This window comes from Lynx canadensis, chromosome D4 (genome assembly GCF_007474595.2).
Source record: "Lynx canadensis isolate LIC74 chromosome D4, mLynCan4.pri.v2, whole genome shotgun sequence".
In the NCBI taxonomy this organism is placed as follows: domain Eukaryota; kingdom Metazoa; phylum Chordata; class Mammalia; order Carnivora; family Felidae; genus Lynx; species Lynx canadensis.
The window spans coordinates 74,831,934-74,854,772 of record NC_044315.2 but is presented as its reverse complement, the minus strand read 5'-3'; the positions used below and the strand labels follow the sequence as shown (position 1 = coordinate 74,854,772).

The 22,839-nt window shown below is 41.5% G+C and overlaps 1 protein-coding gene across 1 annotated transcript in view; it reads left to right on the top strand.

The window, feature by feature from the left end:
* TNC (tenascin C) overlaps window positions 1–22,839 on the top strand; it is a 95,012-nt gene that overhangs the window by 6,366 nt on the left and 65,807 nt on the right. The window contains exon 2 of the mRNA XM_030293782.1: window positions 22,016–22,609. Coding sequence (XP_030149642.1) covers window positions 22,153–22,609 — 457 coding nt within the window. The 5' untranslated portion in view covers window positions 22,016–22,152. The remainder of the gene's footprint in view (window positions 1–22,015; window positions 22,610–22,839) is intronic.

Below are 22,839 nucleotides of genomic sequence, written 5' to 3'. Positions count from 1 at the left end.
GCACTGGGGATCTCTGCTAGGCATGCAGTGCAACGTGAACCCATGTAACCCCACTGCAGAAGTGACACACCACAGCCAGAAGGAGGGAACCTGGAGCGACACTGGACGCTGTGCCACCCAGAGACTAGCAGGAACACCGCATCCAGTAGGCACCAAGATACGAAATAACAACAGTAGCAATAATAGTAAAGCATGTGAGTGCATCCAGACAAGAAAGCCACGACTTTCCACTTAGGGAAGAAACAGTCTGGGAGAGGCAACTACCTAGGGAGCCTCGATGCAAAGGAGGGAACCGACCTGTTGGGGAGCTCAGGGAAGAGAAACTCAGCTCATGCTGGGCATAGGCACCTTTAGTTCTACCCCCAAGGGAAGTCGTCTGCTCCTTGGGAAACTTATGCTCTGGGTCCTGGGATGGTCTCACAGAGGTAGCTTGTCGCAGAGATGTCACAGTAGAGTGTTTCAGCTCATAGGTAGGTTGTTAAAAAATGTTTTCCTTAGAACCCACAGAATTTTGAAATTAAAAGGGCTCATTGGCAGCCTCTAAACCAGGGGCTTGGAGACTGGATTTAAAAGACTCCTCCAAGGTGATTTGGAGGCTCCCAGAGAGAGATGGAGAGGCCAAGCAGGGGCTCCATTCAATCTTATTTTAACTTAAGCCCCTCCACTTTTACCTGTTTTGTACATGGAGCTTCCTCATGAAATGTTGTTTGGTGAAGGAGTTTTGTGGCAAAATAACAATAACAATAATAATAATAATAATGTTTTTGTAAATTGCTGGCCTAGTTAAACTCCCCTCGTTTGGAAGATGGGGAAACAGATTCAGAGGAGAGAAAAGTCCTCCTAAGATCTCACGCCAGTTGGCAACAGGCTCAGGACTCAGTCCGAGGTCTTCTGACTCTTGCTCTTGGAAGCCAGGGACAATATAAAAAATGTCAGAGTTAATATATTATTTAAAAAGGAAAAATTAGCAGAGTCTTACTCTCTGAACAGCTTTAGTGCACACGGGTTGAGGCAAGAGTCCACTGTATTTGTTATCTCTCACTGCATAACAAATTGCTGTGAAACTTGGTGGTTTAAAACAACACCCATTTGTTGTCTTATAATGTCTATAGGTCAGGAATTTGAGCATACCTTAGCAGGACGTTCTACTTTCATGGCTTCTCACAAGACTCAGTCACAGTGTTGGCCAGGATTGGGGTCTCATCTTAAGGTTCAACTGAGGAATTATTAGCTTCCAAGCCCACTTACGTGGTTGTCGGCTGCATTCAGTTTCTTGAGGTCTGTTGGCCCAAGGCCACTCTCAGTTCCCTGCCACATGGACCTCTCCAGCATGGCCATTTGTTTCATCAAAGCCAACAAGAGAGAGAGAGCCTGCAAGCAAACAGACATCACAATCATGTGCAGCTTAATAGTGGAACTGATATGCAACACCTTGGCCATATTTTGTTTTGGTTAGAAATAAGCCACGAGGCTGTCCCACACTGAAGGGAAGGAAATTGCACAAAGATGTGAATAGCAGAGACAGTATCATTGGAGCCCATCTTAGAGCTTCTCTGCCCCTCCAACAGTCCAATGTTACCTATTTCTGACAACTTCTTACCAACAACAAGTTCACCCAATCCACCTGCACTTCTGTTAATGAGCAATCAGGAATTATGGCAGCCACTAGAGGGGACTGGGTCTTAATTAAGCTTTCTATCCATTTATAAGGGAGAGCCAGATGTTTTTCATTAGATGTCCTAGTTCACTGTGGAGCCATAATTCATCTTGAATATCCCAGGACAGGATCTTTCAAGGCAATGACTTCAAATACATTTCATTCAGTGACAAGACATTGAAACTGAAACTGAAACTCATCCATTGTCTCCCCTTCCCAATCTATTCTTCTGTTAGCAGATGTAAGGAAGACTAAAATTTGGGACTAATTCTTTCTCCCTTTCCACTTTTTCCTTACTATGCCACCATACTCCAACTCTTGTGGACTCTATTGCCTTAACAAGTAAATCAGATCATTGCCTCCCCACCCACTCCCTCATCCTCCTACTTCAGGTCGTGCATCTCACAGATAGACCATAGCAATGGTTTCCCCATTAGACCCCATCCCTCCAGACTTTCCTTTCAATGTGTCCCTCAACCTGGGTTGTAGGTCAACATTCCCAAGCTTAAAGGTTTCCAAATGGTTCTCTTCTGGCCACAGGAAAAATTCAGATCTCCAACCTGGCATTCAGTTTCTTTCATGGTCTGGTTTCCGGGCTCCAAACAGACCTTTTACTTCAGCTATAATCCATGCTTTCAACACCAACTATTTCATGCTTTTTATGCCCTGGCAAATATCACTTCCTCTTTCCTAGAATATCTTTCCCTATGTTTTTCACCTACTCATAATCTTCTTTTAAAATTCAATTCAGGAACCACCTCCCTCCTCTGGGTCAATGAGATGTCCCTTTATTGTCATCCCCTTCCACCCCATATTTTTTTCTGTCATCACCGTTATCATGCTGGAATTGCCTGTCTGCTCATAGATCAACTCTTCCTGTCAACTCTTGAAAGGAGAATTTGTATCTGGTTCATATGAAATTGAGCACAACTGAAATAAAATTAATCTTCAACCACAGACAGGAGTCCTTGCTGTGTCCCAGATTTGGACCTCCGCTGCCTCATCTGAGTTTATTCAGAAAGCCCAGACCTTGAAGTTGTTTTCATGCCTTGCCCTCTAGGCTCTCAACTGTGCAGAGTGATGTCATAACATGTGACAGGAGGAAGCCAGCCTAGTTCTGGGACAGGAAACCGTCTCAGGACGCAGACTTCAAGGAATGCCCTTGCTTTCAGAGGAGGCCTCTGGGATCAAAGCATGCCCTGCCTTGGATTTGGAAAAACCAGTACCAAGGACAGAGGAGACCTGTCTGGGGATTTGAAGCTGAGTCACAAGAGATCCAAGTATCTGGAGGTTATAACAAGGATCAGACTACAACCGGTGGGAGTAATGAAAGGACACCAGGGAGGGATGGAGACAAAGAGCTCTGTATCTTAGGACATGAATAAATTCATAGCCCGGTGGCCAGGGGAGGATTGGCTAATGGTTAAGAGTATGGCATTGGCATTAGTTCTGGGTTCAAGAGCTTGATATTTTCTTGTTAATGTAATCTTGACCAAGTCTTAACTTCTCTAACCCTCATTTTCAACCATATTAAAGGCAAAATAGTAGCACCTACTTCAAAAGGTTATTGTGATGATTAAAATACATAAGTGAGCATAAATTGCTTAACACAGCACTGGCACTTGGGCGTAAAAGTTTTATTGTCATTGTTACCTGTTGTCACAATTGTTGCTGGTTATGAGGCTCCATTAGACAAGCAGTTCCCCAGACTGTGGCCTGTGGCACACTGTACTCATGAGATGCACCTGTAAAAGTGTTCTGTGGACAAAGGGGTTTAGAGGACACTTGGCACTGTGTCATGTTCTTGGGAATTCTTACTCAATATATGGTTCTAAGGGTGGAGATATAGTAGATAAAGGAACATTCAAGATCCTTATAAGCTCTTCATAGAGTTTCCATTATAGTGGAAGGAGGTAGATGATAACAAGGAATCAAACTTATAAGTACAATTTCAGGCAGGTATTTGCTAAGAATAATCAGAAAACACAGTAAAGGAATAGGCAATGACTGGTGGTGAGTGGGATACTCTTAAGTAGGGTGAGACATGGAGATGACATTTAAGCAGAGATCTGAATGAACTAGGGAAGTGAGCTCTGTAGATAGTGGCTAGGAGTTTAGATTTTATTCTGAGTGCGATTAGAAGAGTACATGCTCTGAGAAACCTATAGCAGTTAACCAATTCAGCTTTGTTGAACCCAATACCCCCCAAGTTACTTGACCACAAATGCCATTTTCCACAGGACATGTACCTAAAAACATCTTGGAATATAATCTGGTAAATTCTGTACTAGAGCACAAGGCTTCATAGATTTTTTTTAAAGGACTATAAATTTGCTCTCACTCATCTGGACCTACAGTAAAAAGTCCAACAAACCACTTGTGCTGAAACGGGCATGTCCAGAGCAAGAAAACCTAGTTCTAGAGGTAAATACTTGCAGGGTGTCACCCTAATTAGCAACTCTTTTTGGCCAAGATGATTGATGAGCACATCCAGGCTTCAGTAGACTCTGGAATCCCATCTCAGGCCAAAGGAAACTTGCCAACATCTGCCTAAAAGCTAATAAGTGTTTGCAAACAGTACACCTTGGCTTAAGCATTCTCCAAAGGGGACGTGTACAAAACATGAGGTCTCCCAGCCAGAGGCTCTGGGAGAAAGAAGTCAGATATTTCAGTGCTTACAAAGAGACAGCCATCAGATTGCTACTAAAGATCTAGGAAATGGAAGGTGAAGGTGTCTGCTTGGGCTCTGATCTCTCTATTGAGCAGTGCTAATGTAAATTTCCACCTGATATGAATGGCAAGAAGTTGCTTGGTGAATCAGCCCAGCGTAGTAGTTGAGAACAAGCATTTTAGAGTCACAAATTAGGGTCCAAGTGCTGACTGTCCCTCTAAACCAGTCATTGAATCTAGTTAAGTCTTGATTCATTTAACTTTCAGATATGCATAATAATACCTGTCTCACCAGGTTGTCATGATGAATGAAAAGATATATGATAACATGTATAAAAATCATCTAGCATAAGGCATGGCACAAAACAGGTATATAGCAGGCTCTCCACAAAATGTTAGTTTCCTTCCTGTCCAGTTCAATTTGTATTTGGTTTTATAATAGCTATCATTTTCTAACAAACTACTATATTCCAGCAAGGGTCAGGAAACCACCAGGTGGTGGCTTATTTTTGTAAATAAAGTTTTATTGGAACACAGCTATGCTCTGGCTACTTTCTCTGCAATAGTAGAGTCTTTGTGACATAGAACATCTAGCTGCAAAGCCTAAGATATTTGCTATCTGGTCACTTAGAAATAAATTTACTGACTCCTGCCAGTGTGCTAATTTAGATATATAATTTCCAATCACCAGAGCCTACCAAGGTTTATATTATTATACTTATACGTATAAAGGGATTGAAGCAGAAACAAAAGCTCATCTAGTAAGTCCCAATCCAAAACCATAATGCTGAAGGAAGCTTCAAAGAATGACAGAAGAGTGATTCATTTGTGTGAATTATCCTCGATTCCCCCCCGACAACCTCTGTCTTTTATCTCTCTCAGGCTAAATTTCTTGATTTTCCTGCTGAATTAAATGTTGAATTAAATGTTGCTGTCCAGAAGGGATCCCCCTCCTCTTTTCCTTATTTGTTTATTTCTTTCAAAATGAAAGTTGTAATTCCTAAACCCTCTGGAAGACCCTCATGCCTTGACTGATTTCTTAGAAACAATAACTCTGTTTTTAGTTGTACATAGCATGAGGGCCAGTTTTCCAAAAAGGAGAGATTTGTTAAGCTCCTCTGTCTGCTACTTCTCACTTTATCTTCCTCTCACTTACTCACTTTCTCTCCAGGCCAGACTCAAAGAGAGTAGGCTGTTTCCAGGGGCTTTAAAGATTTGCCTGAGACACAATTATTATAGAGCATTTGGCTCTATGCCCCGCTCAAGTTCAAAACTGTACATTAAATGGCTATGTGCACTCCAGAACCCCAGACCCACCCTCCCAAAGGGCCCCATTTTAGGGATCCAACAACTCTACTTGCATCAGTGATATTGGATGTCATCTGTGATATTTATTGCATAAATATTAATTCTTTAAACTGAAAAAAAAATGAGTCTTGCTTAAAAAGATAAGTTGGTGTAGCAGAAAGAGTATAGGATTTGGAATTCTATGACTGAGTTATTAATTCTGAATCAAATAATTACTGCCTGGGCAAGTTATTTCATGTTCTGAAGCCCTCAGCTTTAATAACAGTAAAATACGAACAGTGCTTCCTAACTCACAAGGTTGCCATCATAATTAACTGGCATCTGTTAAGTTCCAGGCACAGGATACATGTGAAACTATCTGTGTCACTCATGGTTTACATTGGTAGAAAGTCTCCATCCAGGAGCTTTACACTCAGAGACTGGCCATAGTTAATCATCACTTCCATCTAATGTGTAAAGAAATGGAAGGAGAGGGTCTAGATTTGTTCCAAATCTGCACTTTCCCTATTGTGTGTCATCAAACCAAATCCTGTGATGTATTTCAAACACAAAATAATCAAATAGCTTTGGAAAACACTATAAACTCTCCTCCTCTTGGAGATTTCCAATGAACACAAACACATTAAAGACTCTGGAAACCCTGAAGTAAACAAAGCTGTATAATTTGTTTGGTTTAAAATAGCATTTGGTTTAAAATAGCATTTTCCAAACATGTTTTTCCCTTGCATTAATATTTGCCAACATGTTGTAGATTCCACTTTAGAAAATGCTGCCTATAGTTATAGAGCTAATTAAATCCAAGTCAGGGGTTAGAAATATCTCTATTTCTCAGGCTCGTGTACAGCTTCTCGGACATTATCCAGAAGTCATAAAGTTCCTTCATTGTTACTGTGGACCCTGACAACTGGGTTTTTTGGAAGTTTGCCTTTTTACTTTGGTTGTGCAAACCACACTTTTACATCAATCAAGGATGACTGCAAAGGTGAGGGTTAGGAATGGGGTCTCTGACATGTGAGCCAGTCCATCTGAATTAAACCCCTACTCCCCTCTGTCTACCTGTGTGAGCTTGAGCTGTTTCCGTTTCCTCATCCCTAAGCTGAAAAAATAAAGGTAGCTACCTCATAGGTCTTGGAGAGAATTCAACGAAATACCCACACAAGATACACATGAAGCAATTCTTGGCACAGATATCTTCAATCAATGTTAGCTGTTATTGAAGCATTTAAACAGCCTCGTTTGAGAAAGAGAAAGTAGACAATGAAAGTATGTTTCCTTGCATGATATCACACAAATTAATTGCTGGAGCAGTGTTAGTTTTTCCTGAGAGTCCAGTTTCTTGCTTCCAATCTTAGAAGCACAGTATCAAACTTTATTGCACTTGACTCATACAGGCTTTTACAATTGTCAGAGAATCCATCTGGCTCCCTCTGACTCAGGCCTCAAACAGCATTCCATGCATTTGAGTATCAGCACATTGGCTTGGAAAAGATTGCCAAAACTACCTAGTCTTGCTATGCCAAATATTTGACACACATATCAACACTCCTTCACTTTGGTACCCATGGCATTCATTGCTAAGCCATCACAGCACTTTTTCCCCTTCAGTCCAAAGGAGGCCATGGAGTCTTTCTCAACACAGTGCTGGATAGCCATGTCAGCTCACTGAGGTTGACACGTAAACTGAAACTTAACTGCTTTCCCAAACCAATTCAACCTCTCAATCAATGCTTGAACCACCTCTACAGTATTACTGTCTATTTTTTCATCTGTCCGATGTTGTGAAGCTCCCCTATTAAGAGAAGCCACAGAGGAAGAGAGAAAAAGAGAATAGATACTAACAGTTGGATAGTATTTACAATCCTATTATCCCATTCACTGTCTCCAACAACCTTGGAAGGATCCTTATTTTACAGCTCAAGAAGCCACAATTCAGAAAAGTTATAGGACTTTGTCTAACGCTTCCCAGCAGGTAAGCAGAATTTGATCTCCTGTATTTCTGCCTATCACAATGCCTCCTTAAGAATTTTCAAAGTCTTTCAAGGCTACATCTCTGGCATTGGGTAGCTAACAACAGCTTCACAGAAGTCACCATGTCACAGAGCCCTTGTCAGAAGGTCTCTTATTTAACGTTGAGGTATGAGCCAGTCTGTAAACCTTCCTAGATAAATCTCTGATCTCTTCACCTTGGCTCAAGAGCTCAAGAACCAACTTCTAGTACTTTTGAAAGAGTCAACTAGATTTCCTAAAATTCTGGACAAAGGCCAGAGGAGGTCATTGTTCCATTAGGAAATGAACTGAAATTTATGCTTGAAACAATTTTTCCAGAATTTTACAGGAACCTATATTGTTGCCACTTGGTCAGACCCACTTTTTATTTTCCTTTCTGTCTAGGTAAGGAATAGGAGAGAGAAAGCAAGTGCTCTGCAGAATTTTTATTTCAAAAATTGAAACCAGACCACACCAGGGCAGTCTGTGGTCTGAATGTATCAATGGATCTAGTCATATTTCATCTGAGCTTTTCTTAGGTATACTAAACCACAAATATGAATCTCATTATTGTGTCTGGATGGAAATATTTTATGGATTAAGATTTGTGAGCTTAATTTGGTTGGTAGTGAAACTTCTGTTTGGGGGATGGGAAGACAGAAGCCACAAATCACCACCAGTGTTTTAGCCAAACAACTAAAGAAAGACACAGTATTGGTGTGGGGGGGGGAGGGGAGGGAGTGCTGTACTTAATATTGGCTACTTGACATGGGTCTGAAATGAAATCCAAATTTAAGTTGAGCAGAAATATTGCCAAATTAACGGTAGACCACAGGTCCCTAGAACCAAAGAGTCAGGGACTAGGGGCACACAATCTGGCTTATTTGACGAGAGAGTGGATGTGACCTGCCCAAGGTCTCACAGCAAGAGGCTGGCAGGACTGTGCTGCGGAGCTCATCTCCTAGCCCTTTAATCCACTGCACTCCCCACCACACAGTCCCAGGAGAGCCTCAAATCTCTGGGAGCTGAAAAATAAAAGTCAGAATTCAAAAGGAGAGAGTGATCTAAATTTAACCAACAATGAATACTGCAAGAAAATTGGGAGAATGGATAATAACCCAGGATGCTTCATTCACATTGAAACCAGAATTTTACACTGAGTATATCACAGGCCTGGTCGAGTTCATCTCCTGCCAAATGTCTAGTTGAGTTGACCTTGATCGTAGAGAAGGTTTATCTCAAAGCAGATAGTACTGGCTCTCAAGAACCCTTGAGGTATTGACTGGAATCTCATGGGAAGGAGCCCACAGCATCTTGGTCAATTTTGTAACCCCTGTGCTTAGTGTGGTATCTGGCACACAGTACATACTCACTGAATAACTGAGCAAATAAAAATGAACTAATTCTGGGAGTGCAACTATGATGAATTCCTTGATACATCTTGTCTTAGAAGAGATCATAGGAGAACTAATTCCGTTAGGGCTATCAGGAAAACAAGAGTATTTGTTCTTTCATTAATTCCATGAATATGTCTGCTATGTGTAAGTTCAAATCAAGAAATATATTGAGTGTTATTTTATGTAAATATAAACATATTGTGCTTTCACTATGCTGTAGACACTGAGCTTGGTGTTGGGTATTAGAAGATGAATGACTCAGATATAGTTCCTGCCTTCATGGAGCTTAAAGATTACATACAATCTAAATCCTTATGGTCTGACATAAATACAAGATAGAATTGGCTTATGTTCTAAAAGAGGAAGATACACATACATAATAAAGTCACCCAAAGTCAATTTTTAGAATGACACATGATGGAAATAATATCAAATTAAGTACTCAGAGAATTCAGAAAGAAAAAAAACAAGAAAACTTCTAATAACAGATGATTTTTGAGCTCTATCTTGAAGGACAAATAGATTTGTCCACTCAGAGATGGCAAAGGGGCTCTTGAGCAGCCTTCAACGGATCTGGTACCCTCTCCCATTGATAACTGAGATATGATCGTGTCTCCAAAGATTTTCTCTTTTGAGCTGAGTGTTTGAAAGTAATGGAAGCAATGCTTGGGACTGGTCTTGAGCCATAACTTTTTCCCTTGGCCCTCAGCACAAAATGCTGTATAAAATCGTGGTTCAGGGACGCCTGGGTGGCGCAGTCGGTTAAGCGTCCGACTTCAGCCAGGTCACGATCTCGCGGTCCGAGAGTTCGAGCCCCGCGTCGGGCTCTGGGCTGATGGCTCAGAGCCTGGAGCCTGTTTCTGATTCTGTGTCTCCCTCTCTCTCTGCCCCTCCCCCGTTCATGCTCTGTCTCTCTCTGTCCCAAAAATAAATAAATGTTGAAAAAAAAAATTAAAAAAAAAATAAAATCGTGGTTCAGAGCACTTACTTTGGACTCAGATGGACTTGTGTTCAAATCCTGACTCTACTTAATGAATATCTGAATGTGCATAAGCCACTTAACTATTCTCTGCCTCATTTTCCTCACCTTCAAACTGAGAATAAAGATAGTGCTTCATATTATTTTTGTGAGAATTTAAAGTTGGAAATATAAAATGCTTACTGGCAAAATAAGCATGCAGTGAATGGTAGTTGATGACATTTTTATTACTTTTGTTATCACTGTTATGATTTCAGCCTCTTCCTTATCTTCTCAATCAATATTTGGTGGTTTTAATCATTTCCTCCCCCAGGAAGTCCTCTGGGAACTTCCAAGCTCAGAGTGATACTTCTTTCTTCAATTCCTTCATTCAGACCAGCACTGCCACTGAACCCTGCATTGTATTTTCTAGTTTCTGAGATTTCTGGAAACAGAGAGTAAATCCTTAGTCTGCCTCATCTCCCTAACAATCAGCACACTGTGCAGCCCATAGTAAGTAAACAGAAAGTGGCTCTTAACAGAATCTTAACACTTACACTCTATCAGCTTGAGAGTATGCGCCATGTTTCCAATCTGCAGTGCCACTTAAGAATAGCACAAATATTGGGGCGCCTGGGTGGCGCAGTCGGTTAAGCGTCCGACTTCAGCCAGGTCACGATCTCGCGGTCCGTGAGTTCGAGCCCCGCGTCAGGCTCTGGGCTGATGGCTCGGAGCCTGGAGCCTGTTTCCGATTCTGTGTCTCCCTCTCTCTCTGCCCCTCCCCCGTTCATGCTTTGTCTCTCTCTGTCCCAAAAATAAATAAAAAACGTTGAAAAAAAAATTTTAAAAAAATAAAAAAAGAATAGCACAAATATTAAATCCAGAGTACATGGATTTTAAAATCAACTGCATTTGTGAGCTTTTAGGAGGAAATTATAAGCTTTATAATTAGAACATGCTGATCTTCGTCATTGTAGTATCCTTAATGGTTAACTCAAGGCTTGGCAGATGGTAGGTATTTAACAAATATGTACTGAAAAGATGTATAGTTGGATGGATGAATGGGTGGATGGATGGAAGGAAGGATGGATTGATGGATGGATGGATGGATAGATGGATGGATGGATAGAAAATTGAAGAAACCTTACAGGGCCAAGAAACCTGGAAATCTCTTAACACAGGGTCTCTCCAAGATCCTATTGGTGATATTTTGCTCTGGGAACCTTTACAATGACCTCAGACTAAAAATTACTAGAAGCCTTACATATGCATCTATTTTTTTTTAATTTTTTAACATTTATTTATTATTGAGAGACAGAGAGACACAGAGTGTGAGCAGGGAAGGGGCAGAGAGAGGGGAAGACACAGAATCTGAAGTAGGCTCCAGACTCTGAGCTGTCAGCACAGAGCCCGACGTGGGGCTCGAACCCACGAACTGTGAGATCATGACCTGAGCTGAAGTCGGTTGCCCAACCAACTGAGCCACCCAGGCGCCCCCATATGCATCTATTTTTGAAGGGCTCTCAGTAGCCTGGGAGAACCAATAAACCTCAATCAAATTCATTGACCAAGAGGGAGGATCTCTGGGTTTTAATATAAACTTTATCACTAATTAGCTGCTGTCCTTCTCTGGTGTTTCTGTTTAGTTATTCCCTTTCACAGCATGAACTACCTCTAATTATTCAGATGTGGCTGCCTGGAGTGATGTATTCATAACATTTCTGAAGTAGGGCTCTGCAGAAATGTATAGGTGTTGATCAGCAATGCCTGCCACGTATACTAGAAGGATGTGTCGGTGCCACAGATTTGCCACCCCAGGACTCAGTGATCCTCCCAAGTTGCTTCTAAGCCTTGCTCCACTCTGATTTTGACTCTATAATCTGATGTCTGTCTGTGTCTATGGAAAATGCTGAGAACCTGAGCCAACCATTTCCCGTCAGGAGTGATGTCTTAAAAGACTAAACCACAAGCAGCCTATTCTGGAGAAATCCCTGGCGGAGCATCACGGACAACCATCCCAGTAGCAGCACTGCCTCTTGGCCAGAGTACTGACCTCCCAGAAAAAGAGCTCCACCCTAGGCTCACAGAATTGTTTTTCTTGCTACTGAATGGGAATAGATCAGGAGGAAAACCCGAGCTATCTCCTAGGCCTCCTCACTCCCCTCAGGATTTCAGAATATCCCTGTCACTTGACAAACTGAAGTACTAACAGTGATACAATTTCAAGGAAAAAGCAATCATGGGCAAAAGGGGGCTCCTCCACATTCCTTTACGAATCTTTCATCCTTCAGAGACTAACTTTCACTAACTGCCTTCTCTAAACAAAGGACACAAATCACCACACAATAACAACATACATTAGTTACTGAACTCTCTCTCCTGTTAGGCATTATCCTAAATATTTTCATAGATTATCTCATTCAATCCCATTGTCTCCCAGATTGAGTTGAAAGAACTTTATTGTAGGGTTGGTATTCTTGTTACCATTTTACAAACAAAAAAGTTGGGGCTCAAAGAGGCAGTGTTACATATCCAAGGTCATAGTTACTAGATGGAGCCATGTGAAGTTGCCTCTGTCCAACCATGTGTGACCTACAAAAATGTGGCAATGCCTTACAGGCCAAATTGATAGCAAGTGGCAGAACCAGGGTTCAATAGTATCTGACTGATTCTAGAACAGATTTTCTCAAACATAGCACAGACCCTCCTTGGATAGTTGTCAATTTTAGTGTTTATCATTTTCCCCTGTAACTATCTGTTTACATGTCTGTTTCCTTTACTGGACCATGAACTCAATGAGAGCAAGAATTACTGTCATGGGTCTCTGAAACACCTCACTCTCCTTTGGAATATCTTAGCACTCACTCAGTTCATCTCTGTTGAATGCAGGAATGAGTAAGTTTTTAAATGAATTAGTTCTCAGGCCTCTGGGATGATTGCTGGCTCCAGTAGCATCCGAATTGGGCACTAGTTAAGCCACCGTGCTATCTGAGTGGATAAATGCTTTTCAGTGCTGGAATTCAAACACCTAGGGCTTGGAGGTGCTTTGGCTTGGCAGTCAGAGCTCTCTTAATTCTTTGAAGACAGGTTGTGCTGGCCTCACTCAACTGTAAGGATCAGATGTCCTCGGAAAAAATCCACACTTAAGGCTGTTTCCTGGCTCCTCTCTCTTCCTGACACATTCCAAGAAGGAATTTATGGATGTTGGGAAGGACAAGGGGTGAAGAATTTCTAGAACCTTTAAGAACGCCCATGTAAGCAGCTCCATGCTTAACTGACTGTGCACAATAAAATTCTCTTGCCTGTAAGCAAGAAGAAAAATTTGGTGCAAGCTGCCTCATATGTTGCCAAAATGTGTGGAAAGAGATTCATCTGCATTTCTAAACAGTAAGAATCCTCCTCGTTGCCCCCAGCCTAGGTATTTCATGTACGTGCCTAAGTCAACAAGATAGATATATTCTGTGAGCCACTAAAAATTAAGTCATAAGTAACGAATTCTGAAATGTGATTCTAGCCAGTTGGAAGTTTAATCTTTATCTAAAAATGAAATTGTTTATTCTCCAGCTGTGACCAGGAAAGAATTCAAAGATTGTTGATTCCTTCATCTAACAACGGTCTTTGTCCTGTGGTGAGGTGCCTAAAAATAACTGATAGTTTATGTCATGCTGCTTCCAAAAGGTTAGCTACCAAACAGCTCTACTTGGGGATGGGGTAGGGACAGATCTGATAAACAGACAAGAGGCACTTTAAAGTATAAAATTATTGTCCAAAAAGTCCTTGGGATATGGCTCCCATGATACCGACCGTGGTTTCCCCATCTATTAAATGAAGTGTTACATCAGAGTAAAGTTCTGAATAAAAATCTGTAATGCCAAACTCTGGAAAATGATCCTACACTGGCAACATCTAATACCAAATAAGTTGAAATAAGAACTAATTTTTATATTTTAACAGTAATGAAGTCCTAATGGTTTAACGCCCTCCCCCACTTAAAAGAAAAAAAAGGCTTCAGGACCATTATTTTTATCTTTTTAAATTTTGAGAGGGAGGAGGCAGGTACCATAAATATGCCAGGTATTTGGAGACCAAGGGACTGAAGACAGAAGCCTGTGTTCTACCTAGTCCCCTTAGCAGAGGACACTGAGCTATTAGACATCTATTCTTAGAGAGATGCAACACTGCTTCCTGGGCTTAGTGCCAACTCTTCACATTGACCTTTCATGTACTCCTTACTATCATTCTACCAACTCCATGTGCTTGCTCCTTTCTGCTCCCCCTAATGTTGTTGACATGCCCAGGAGAACTAACCTTCAGTATTCCATACCCTTTACCCTACCTTTGCCTCTATCAGGGAGCCACAAAGGGAAGCATCTGTTATTACTGTTATCTTTTTTTAGTTAAATGCTTCTTTCTTTATTTATTTACTTAAAACATTTTTAGTGTTTATTTCTTTTGGGAGAGAGTGAGCGAGCAAGTAGGGGAAGAACAGAGAGAGAGGAAGAGAGAGAATCCCAAGCAGGCTTTGGGACGCCAGCACAGAGCCCAACGTGGAGCTCAATCCCACAAACATGAAATCATGACCTGGGCCAAAATCAAGAGTCAGACGCTTAACTGACTGAGCCACCCAGGCGCTCCTATTTATTTATTTTTAAAAAGAGAGAGAGACTGAGAGAGGGGCAGAGACAGAGGAAGTATCCCAAGCAGGCTCCAGGCTGTCAGTGCAGAGCCTGATGTGGGGCTCAATCCCAGAAACCTTGAGATCATACCCTGAGCCAAAATCAAGAGTCAGATGCTTAACCAACCCAGCCACCCAGGCACCTCTACTGTCAACTTCTTTATTCTCCTTATCAGCCATGCATCCCAACTTTTTTGCCTTTTCTCTGTTCCCTTTCTAAACTTCCACAGGCTTCAGACTCTACCCACCTACTACAGTGATATCCATCCACTTTTCAAAATGCCACCCATCCTTCAGATCCATCTCAGATGGCATTTCTTTCAAAGTGTTTTACTTAAGCCCCTCACAAAAGTGCAGCCTCCCTCCACTTTAAACATGAATAGAGTTAAGCCGGCCAATCTCTGTTGTTACCTATTATATTACTATAATCATGATGTATCTCTCTGATTCTCTCATCCTTTCTAGATGCAAAATTTTCTTTCTGATCCATTCTCTATTTGACCAGTGTTATTGCTGCTTCTATTATTATTAGCCACTATATGTAAAGTACCTACTGTGTGCCAGACACTATGCTAGTGGCTTAACATACATCTAACTTCATCCCAAAACATGATGAAATAGATATATGTATAAGAATGTAGGGGATGAGGCAAGTGAGGCTCAGGAGAAAGTGAATGTGCACAGTAGCAGCTACTAAGTGGAAGAGCTGGATTCTAATGTAGGTCTATTTCCAAAGACCAGGCTCTTTCTCTCACACCCAGCTGCTTCATCAACAGAATAGTTTATATTACTGAAGTAAATGGACTGAGTCCCCTCAAAAACTTTGGGACAGAGTAGTGTAGGGTCAATAGAAGAAGAGCCATAAATTATCTTTGTTTGACAAGTTCTAGCATCTTCCAAGAAAAGGGTGAGGCAGAGCAGGACAAGATGTTAGGCATGGCCAAAATGGTCCCTAGAGTAGCTAGTCTTTGGTTTCACTTGAAGAGAAGAAACTCATAGAGAACTTGGGGCTGTAAGGGATGCAGAAAGAGAAAAAAGAAAAAACTTCCTATCCCAAGGTAGAATGGAGGATGGGAGGGAAGGATGCTAACCTGAGGCAAGATGGATGTCTCTTCAGATTTGAGGAGGACAGTAGCCATTAAGACCACATGTACCTGGATATGTTTGAACATGTAAGGTCCAAAAATGTAATGGAAATTATAATCACATACATATTTGCTTGTGTTTAGAAGATGCCATCTTCTCTCACTAGTCTCCTTCCTCAGGTACTACCTGACATACTCACCTATCTTCATTAAACAGGACACTATCAACATCATATAGTGCCTCTTTGACCTCTCTGAGCTTCAGTTTTCCCATTTGTACCATGGACTTACTACCACTAAGCACCCCTCTAAACCAATACTGCTCAGTGGAACTTCCCTGAAACAATGGAAGTGTTCTTTATCTGCACCGATGTTATGGTCACTGGCCACATGCCATTGTAAAACACTTGAAATGTGAGCATTATAACTGAGGATGGAAATTTTAATTGTATTTCATTTTAATTCATTTTATTTTTAACATCCACTGGTGACTAGTGGCTACCATATTGGACACCACAGCTCTAGACCAATGAATTCAAAATTTTCTACTTCTTCTTGAATCTTCTATCTTATGGGGAAATGTTTATGGTAGTTTTTTTTTTTCCCCTCCAGATTAATTATGTTTTGAGAAATTAACAGGAATGGAGGGACCTAAGGGGTCTCATAAAAATAGTGTGCAGGAGTTCATTTGGCTCCAAAAATTGCCTTTGATAAAGACACACAGTGAAGTTTGATCTGTGTGTACTTTTCTGCACCCAGAATATATGCTGAGACAGAATAAAGACCTGGGCAACATGCAACGCTTGGAAATAGCCCATTTGTCCTAAATGTGTGACCATAACAATCTATGATTGAGCCAGTGCAAAAGCTGTGTCTCTTCCTGTTGCTCTCATTTGAAAATATCGATGCTAATCAGATCCTTTAATCTTAAAAGATTGATAGACCCATACGTATATTTATACCCATATGTCCCAAAGCATATTTGTCTGGGATCTCTGAGAAATCTCCACTTCCCTGCAGAATTTTTATCCCTGTTTAAAAAAACAGATTGGTATATGCCAGGGTAGGGATTTCAAGAGTTGACAGAAAGCAAATTCTAGGCAAATTATTCATTGAAGTCCATACTTTTCACTACAGAAGCTTCCCTATGATGAGCTCCTGCTGCTGAAAAGATTGTGCCATCCCCACTACCTGCATTATCTCATGCACTTTTCACAACAATCCTTTGAGGAACCTGTATCACATTTTAATGACGAAGTGACTCTGGCTTAGGATAGTAGATGACACTTTGCCCAAGAAAGAGAAAGGTGAACGGTGACTCAAACCCAAGACAGTTTGTCTACAAAACCTGTGTTCTTCAACACAAGTCTACATTCCAATGCCTTGGAGCGTGCTATATTCTCAAAGAAGCCCTTTCTGTTGGAGAGTTCCAAGTAGAAAAATATTTCTCCTGTTGTGCTGAAATTTGCCTTCTTGTAACCAGCCCTCCTCCCCACCCCCAAAATAAACACACATTGACTCTTGTTCTGTCACTGACGGCACAAGGGACTAGCCAGTTCCTGCTTCCCTAGGATTTATACATGGTCATCCTGTCTTTCTCAACCCTGGCTTTTTCAACTACAAGATAAACACACACAGGTCCACACTCATTCCTCCTACAAGATCCTTTCCAGACTTTCCGTTGCCTGATCACTTCCTATAAAGATAATAATCTGCTTGTGCTTTTTAAAGAGTCTCTATAGAGTGAGTCGTTCATTCTGAAAATTTAAAAGCCCTAGTCTCAGAGCGTGATCCTTCATACCTAACCTAAATGTCACCAACTGGAATCTAAAGTAATTATCCCTAGGTCTATCCTCAAAGGAGACATTAACCAGCCAGTTGTCTGCAGGAGAATATTTTACATTTTTAAAGGTTATTCTTTGCTCCCTATTTTCCTCTCTGGTGTAAATATTTCCAGTTCTAGAAAATTTATCTTCATAAGGTTTATCTCCTCCCCCCTCAGCAATTTCTGCAGTTCCTCTTTCATCTAGATCCAGGTGGCTGCAGAGTTTAAGACAGGATTCAATGTGGAGGTCAAGCTTAAGTTAAATCAAAGGGAATCTAGTGCCCTGAACTCATGCTAGGTTTTGTTCCTAGGAATGCAAGAAATAGGGGCTACTTTTTAAAGTGTGCCTACTATGGGCCTGACGCCATGCCGGGTACTTTCTGTACAGATTTCTAATCCATACTTCCCTCTGGAAAGACTCCGACTCCCATTTTACCAATAAGATCATGGTTTAGGGAGGATAAGTAGCTTGGCAAAGTTACAGAGCTAGTGAGCGACACTGAACCCAGGTGTGTCTAATCCCAAAGCCTGGGTGTTTTCCTCCACACTGAAGATGTAATGGGTCTTTTCTAAAGTACAAAAAAAATCCACCTGCTCTCAGACCACCATGAGCCAGTGGGAAATACACAACCCTCAAGAATCACATTTCCTTCCTCCAAACAATGTGGTGTTTGCTGTGCCAGTACACGGCTCTTACACACACGGTGAAAAATCCTCACTCAACCCATACTCTGGTCATTATTACCCTAGACTCATTGCCTCAGAGTCTCAACCAGCAATTCTAATGGCCTTTTAGATGGAAATTTAAGTCATTTAGCAACACACAAAAAAAGCATTGGATAAAAGTCCAAAAGCATTTCAAGCTTGGCCCATGGCCCTTCCTCATAAAAAAAAAAAAAAAAAAAAAAAAAAAGAAGAGGCTAAGAATTGATGGGAAGGGGGTGGAAGGAAGGACTTTGTGGAAGGCAAAGAGAGTTAAAGCGATTGCAATAGAGTGTGCAATTAATGAATATTTGTCCAGTAAACAAATAAAATGGGCTATGCTGGTTTAAAAGAAAAGAACTTGCCAAGTTTCTCTTCTTCATAATAATTTTTATTCAGTGAGCTGGCCTACACCACAGATCCACAAATTCTTATTTAGGAAACTAATTTGAATAAGAAAGCATACTCAAAAGAAGTGTTTGCTTCCTTTTTTTGTTGCTGTTGTTTTTGTTTTTTGTTTGGTTTTGCCTAACCAGGGGGTAGATGCCCTAAGTAGATGTTACATGGATAGTTGGTAAAATATCAAGCATGAATATAATTAGGCTGTGGTGGGGATGTGTGGATAGGAAGTTCTTGATCAAATGCATAGCCAATGAGGTGCCTGGGTGGCTTAGTCAGTTGGGCATCCGAGGCTTGATTTCAGCTCAGGTTACGATCTCACCTTTGGTGAGGTCATCCTTCCTGACAGGGCAAAGCCCACTTGGGATTCTCTTTCCCTCTCTCTCTGCCCCTCCCCTGCTCACACTCTCTCCCAAAATAAATAAATAAACTTTAAAAATAAATACATAAATAAATAAAGTGCATAGCCAGTGTTTTCTAGCTCCCCAGACCCCTGCTCAGTCCTACAGAATGCTTCTTAGTTCCATTTTCCCTGCCATAATCCCTCTCCAGATTTTTGCAAAGACTTTCTGTTGTCATGCAGGAGGCAATCACGTGGTATCATGTTGATGCATCCTATCACGGGGATAAGACCTTTCTGGAAAAAAAGGTTAGAAAACCTCCATAGGATAAGCATTCTAAATACTGCATCTAATTGACATAAATAGCTAACTCTGAATGAGCAAGTGAAAGAGTAGCATGGGTAATTGAAAAATGCCAATTTGTGAAATGACTGATTAAAAGCCAAATAGCCCTCAACTATTTTCTTGAACTACATTTAGGTATATTTCCTAATTAAAGAGGAGTATGAAAGACTTCATGCCCTGTATATATCGTTCCCACATGAATCCATAACATGTTTAGGCCGATATTATAACCACCTAAGGTTTAGCCATGTCTCCCTATCCATTCAATAATTTCTCAGGGTGCCTGGATGGCTCAACTGGTTAAGCATCCAACTCTTGGATCTCGGCTCTGGTCATGATCTCACAGTTTGTGAGTTCGAGCCTCACATCAGGCTCTGCACTGACAGCACGGAGCCTGCTTGTGATTCTCTCTCTCCCTCTCTCTCTCTATCTCAAAATAAATAAACTTAAAAAATTATTTAAAAAATAATTTCTCAAAGACCTTTGACAACAACCCTTTCCTCCACTATGTTGATTAGCTGCACTGATAAATAGTCATAAGACAGATGAATAAGACAATTTAGCAAGGTAAGAACTGCCTCACAATAGCATACTCTCCTCCATACTCTGTTGGTACCTAATGCTTTTCACTCTCTAAGGCTCAGTTTAAATTCTATCCTTTCCAACTACCACTCTTTTGACAATTATTTTTATTTTTTTCAAATTTCATAAGCAGCTGTACTCTATATCACAATATCAGTAATTTGCTTTCCTTCTTGCTTTGTTCCTTAAGTACTAAATGTGTGATTCCATTTTATTTATAATCTATTGTTAAGGCCTCTGAAGGTAGGCAGTTGGTCTTATGTGTATTTCTACCTCTACAGAACTCTGATTATTGTAGAAAACTCAGTGTATTAATCTGCTTGGGCTATTATAACAACATACTATAGATTGTTATTTTGGCTTAACAACAAAAATTTATTTTCTTTTTTTCTTTTTTTAATCAATGTTTATTTATTTTTTGAAGGAGAGAGGGACAGAGCATGAGCAGGGGAGGAGCAGAGAGAGAGGGAAACATAGAATTTGAAGCAGGATCCAGGCTGTAAGCTGCCAGCACAGAGCCCGATGCGGGGCTTGAACTCACAGACTGTGAGATCATGACCTGGGCTAAGTCGGATGCTTAACCAACGGAGCCACCCAGGCGCCCCCCAACATTTATTTTCTTACATGTTCTAGAGAATAGATGTCCCAGTTCAAGGTGCTGGAAGATTCAGTTCTGGGGAAGCCTCTCTTCTTGGCTTGCAGATGGCTGCCTTCTCACTGTGTCCTCACATGACCTTTCCTCTGTGCACAAGCAGAGAGAAAGAGAGAGAGGGAGACAAGAGGGAGAGATCTGTCATCTGGTGTCTCTTCCTTTTCTTATAAGGACAAGAGCACCAGCAGAGTAGGGACCCACCCTGATGACCTCATTTAAACTTAATTACCTCGCTAAAGCCCCATCACCAAATATAGTCTTATGGGTGGTTAGGGCTTCAGTATATGAATTTGAGGGGAGACGAGGACAAGATTTAGTCTATAACACTCAGTAAGACTAGTACAAGTACTTGTAGACTGGATAAAACATTAGAGGCTGGTGGGCATTCTTTCTGAGCCATCTCTTGCCCTTGATCATGGTTTGAACAACTGGTTTAGAAACATCGTGTCAGATTCTTCACACAAAAAACCTGCCTTTTTAAGTCTTTAGAAATAAATCAAGGAAAAGGGAAACCGAGGCTCAAAAGAGGTAGAGTATACTATTCCTACAGCCGCATAACTAGTAAGAAGCTAGGCTGTGATTGAAACTCACCTTGCCTTCTGGCATTCATCGTTTGAACCTCTGCCTCCCAGAGCAGAGAGAACCAGTGAATGCTGCTCAATGCAGATTGGAGGATCAATAATAAGAGACAGAAATTACTGAACATCTACCGGGATGATGACCTTCATATCAATACAAGGACTCAGTGGGCTCCTCTAGTAAATATTGAAGGGATCCGTAAATCCATGACATATTTCCACTTCATATTTTTACTGGTATCATTACTTTAACCCTCACTTTAGCCATTTACTGTATAGAAAGTAACATAGGACAAAGAAAAGTTACATGACTTACCCAGAGGCACAGAGCTAGAGCTGAGATCAAAACCCGGGTCTGGTCTATAATATTCCAAAGTTTTGTCCTAATGTCTATTCTCTGCTGTCTCCCTATATTTCCAGAAGCTGAAAAGTCAGTGAATCATGCCTTCAAGATTGCAATATTCTTTTATTTTTTATTAAAAAAAATTTAACGTTTGTTTTTGAGAGAGAGAGAGAGAGAGAGTGCAAGCAGGGAGGGGCAGAGAGAGAGAGGGAGACACAGAATCCCTCTCGGGCCCAGAGCTGTCAGCACAGAGCCCCATACGGGGCTTGAACTCACAAACCATGAGATCATGACCTGAGCCAAAGTTGGATGTTTAAGTGACTGAGCCATCCAGGCACCCCTGCAATATTCTGTTAGAGACCAGTTTGTATCAGCACTACGGTGAATACTGAAGGAATATCGGGAGAACTCAAACACAGGAGATAGAAAATCAAAATTCACTTGGAATGATGATATTCAATAGATTCAATCAGTAATAGAACTAACACACTTGTTGTTTTCCCTTATTGTAGAAGAGAATTCCTCCAAGAAGACCAGGAACAAACTGATCTGGATTCTACTCTGTGCTTCCACATCCCCACTTCTGCCTGAGAGTGAGACACCCTAAGATCCAAGAACACAGAAACACCCAGCCAAACCCACCTCCACCATGGGGGCCATGGTGATGTTGGCGGGCATCTTCTTAGCTTTGCTTACCCTCACTACTGAAGGTGGGGTCCTCAAGAAGGTCATCCGGCACAAGCGACAGAGTGGGGTGAATGTCACTCTGCCCGAGGAACACCAGCCAGTGGTGTTTAACCATGTCTACAACATCAAGCTGCCAGTAGGTTCCCAGTGCTCAGTGGATCTGGAATCCGCTAGTGGGGAGAAAGACCTGGCCCCACCACCATCAGAGCCCAGTGAAAGCTTCCAGGAGCACACAGTAGACGGGGAAAATCAGATCGTCTTCACACACCGCATCAATATCCCCCGGCGGGCCTGTGGCTGTGCCGCGGCTCCTGATGTCAAGGAGCTTCTGAGCAGACTGGAGGAGCTGGAGAATATGGTGTCTTCCCTGCGGGAGCAGTGCACCACGGGAGCAGGCTGCTGTCTCCAGCCTGCTGAAGGTACGCCCAGCGCCTCACTGTCCCGATGGGAGAAATGATGGGCGTGGCCAGATCCATCAGTTGTTTCCAAAGGGGTTCCCTGTGGGAACTAGCCTCACAAAGTGTTCATTGAAAAGAGATTTTGTGGTCAAATAAATGTGGAGAATGTAACCATCTCTGTTCTGCTCTTGGAGAGTCTTGATGACAATGTTTCTCAGAGGAGTTTCTAAGCTTCTGAGAAGTCTTGCTTG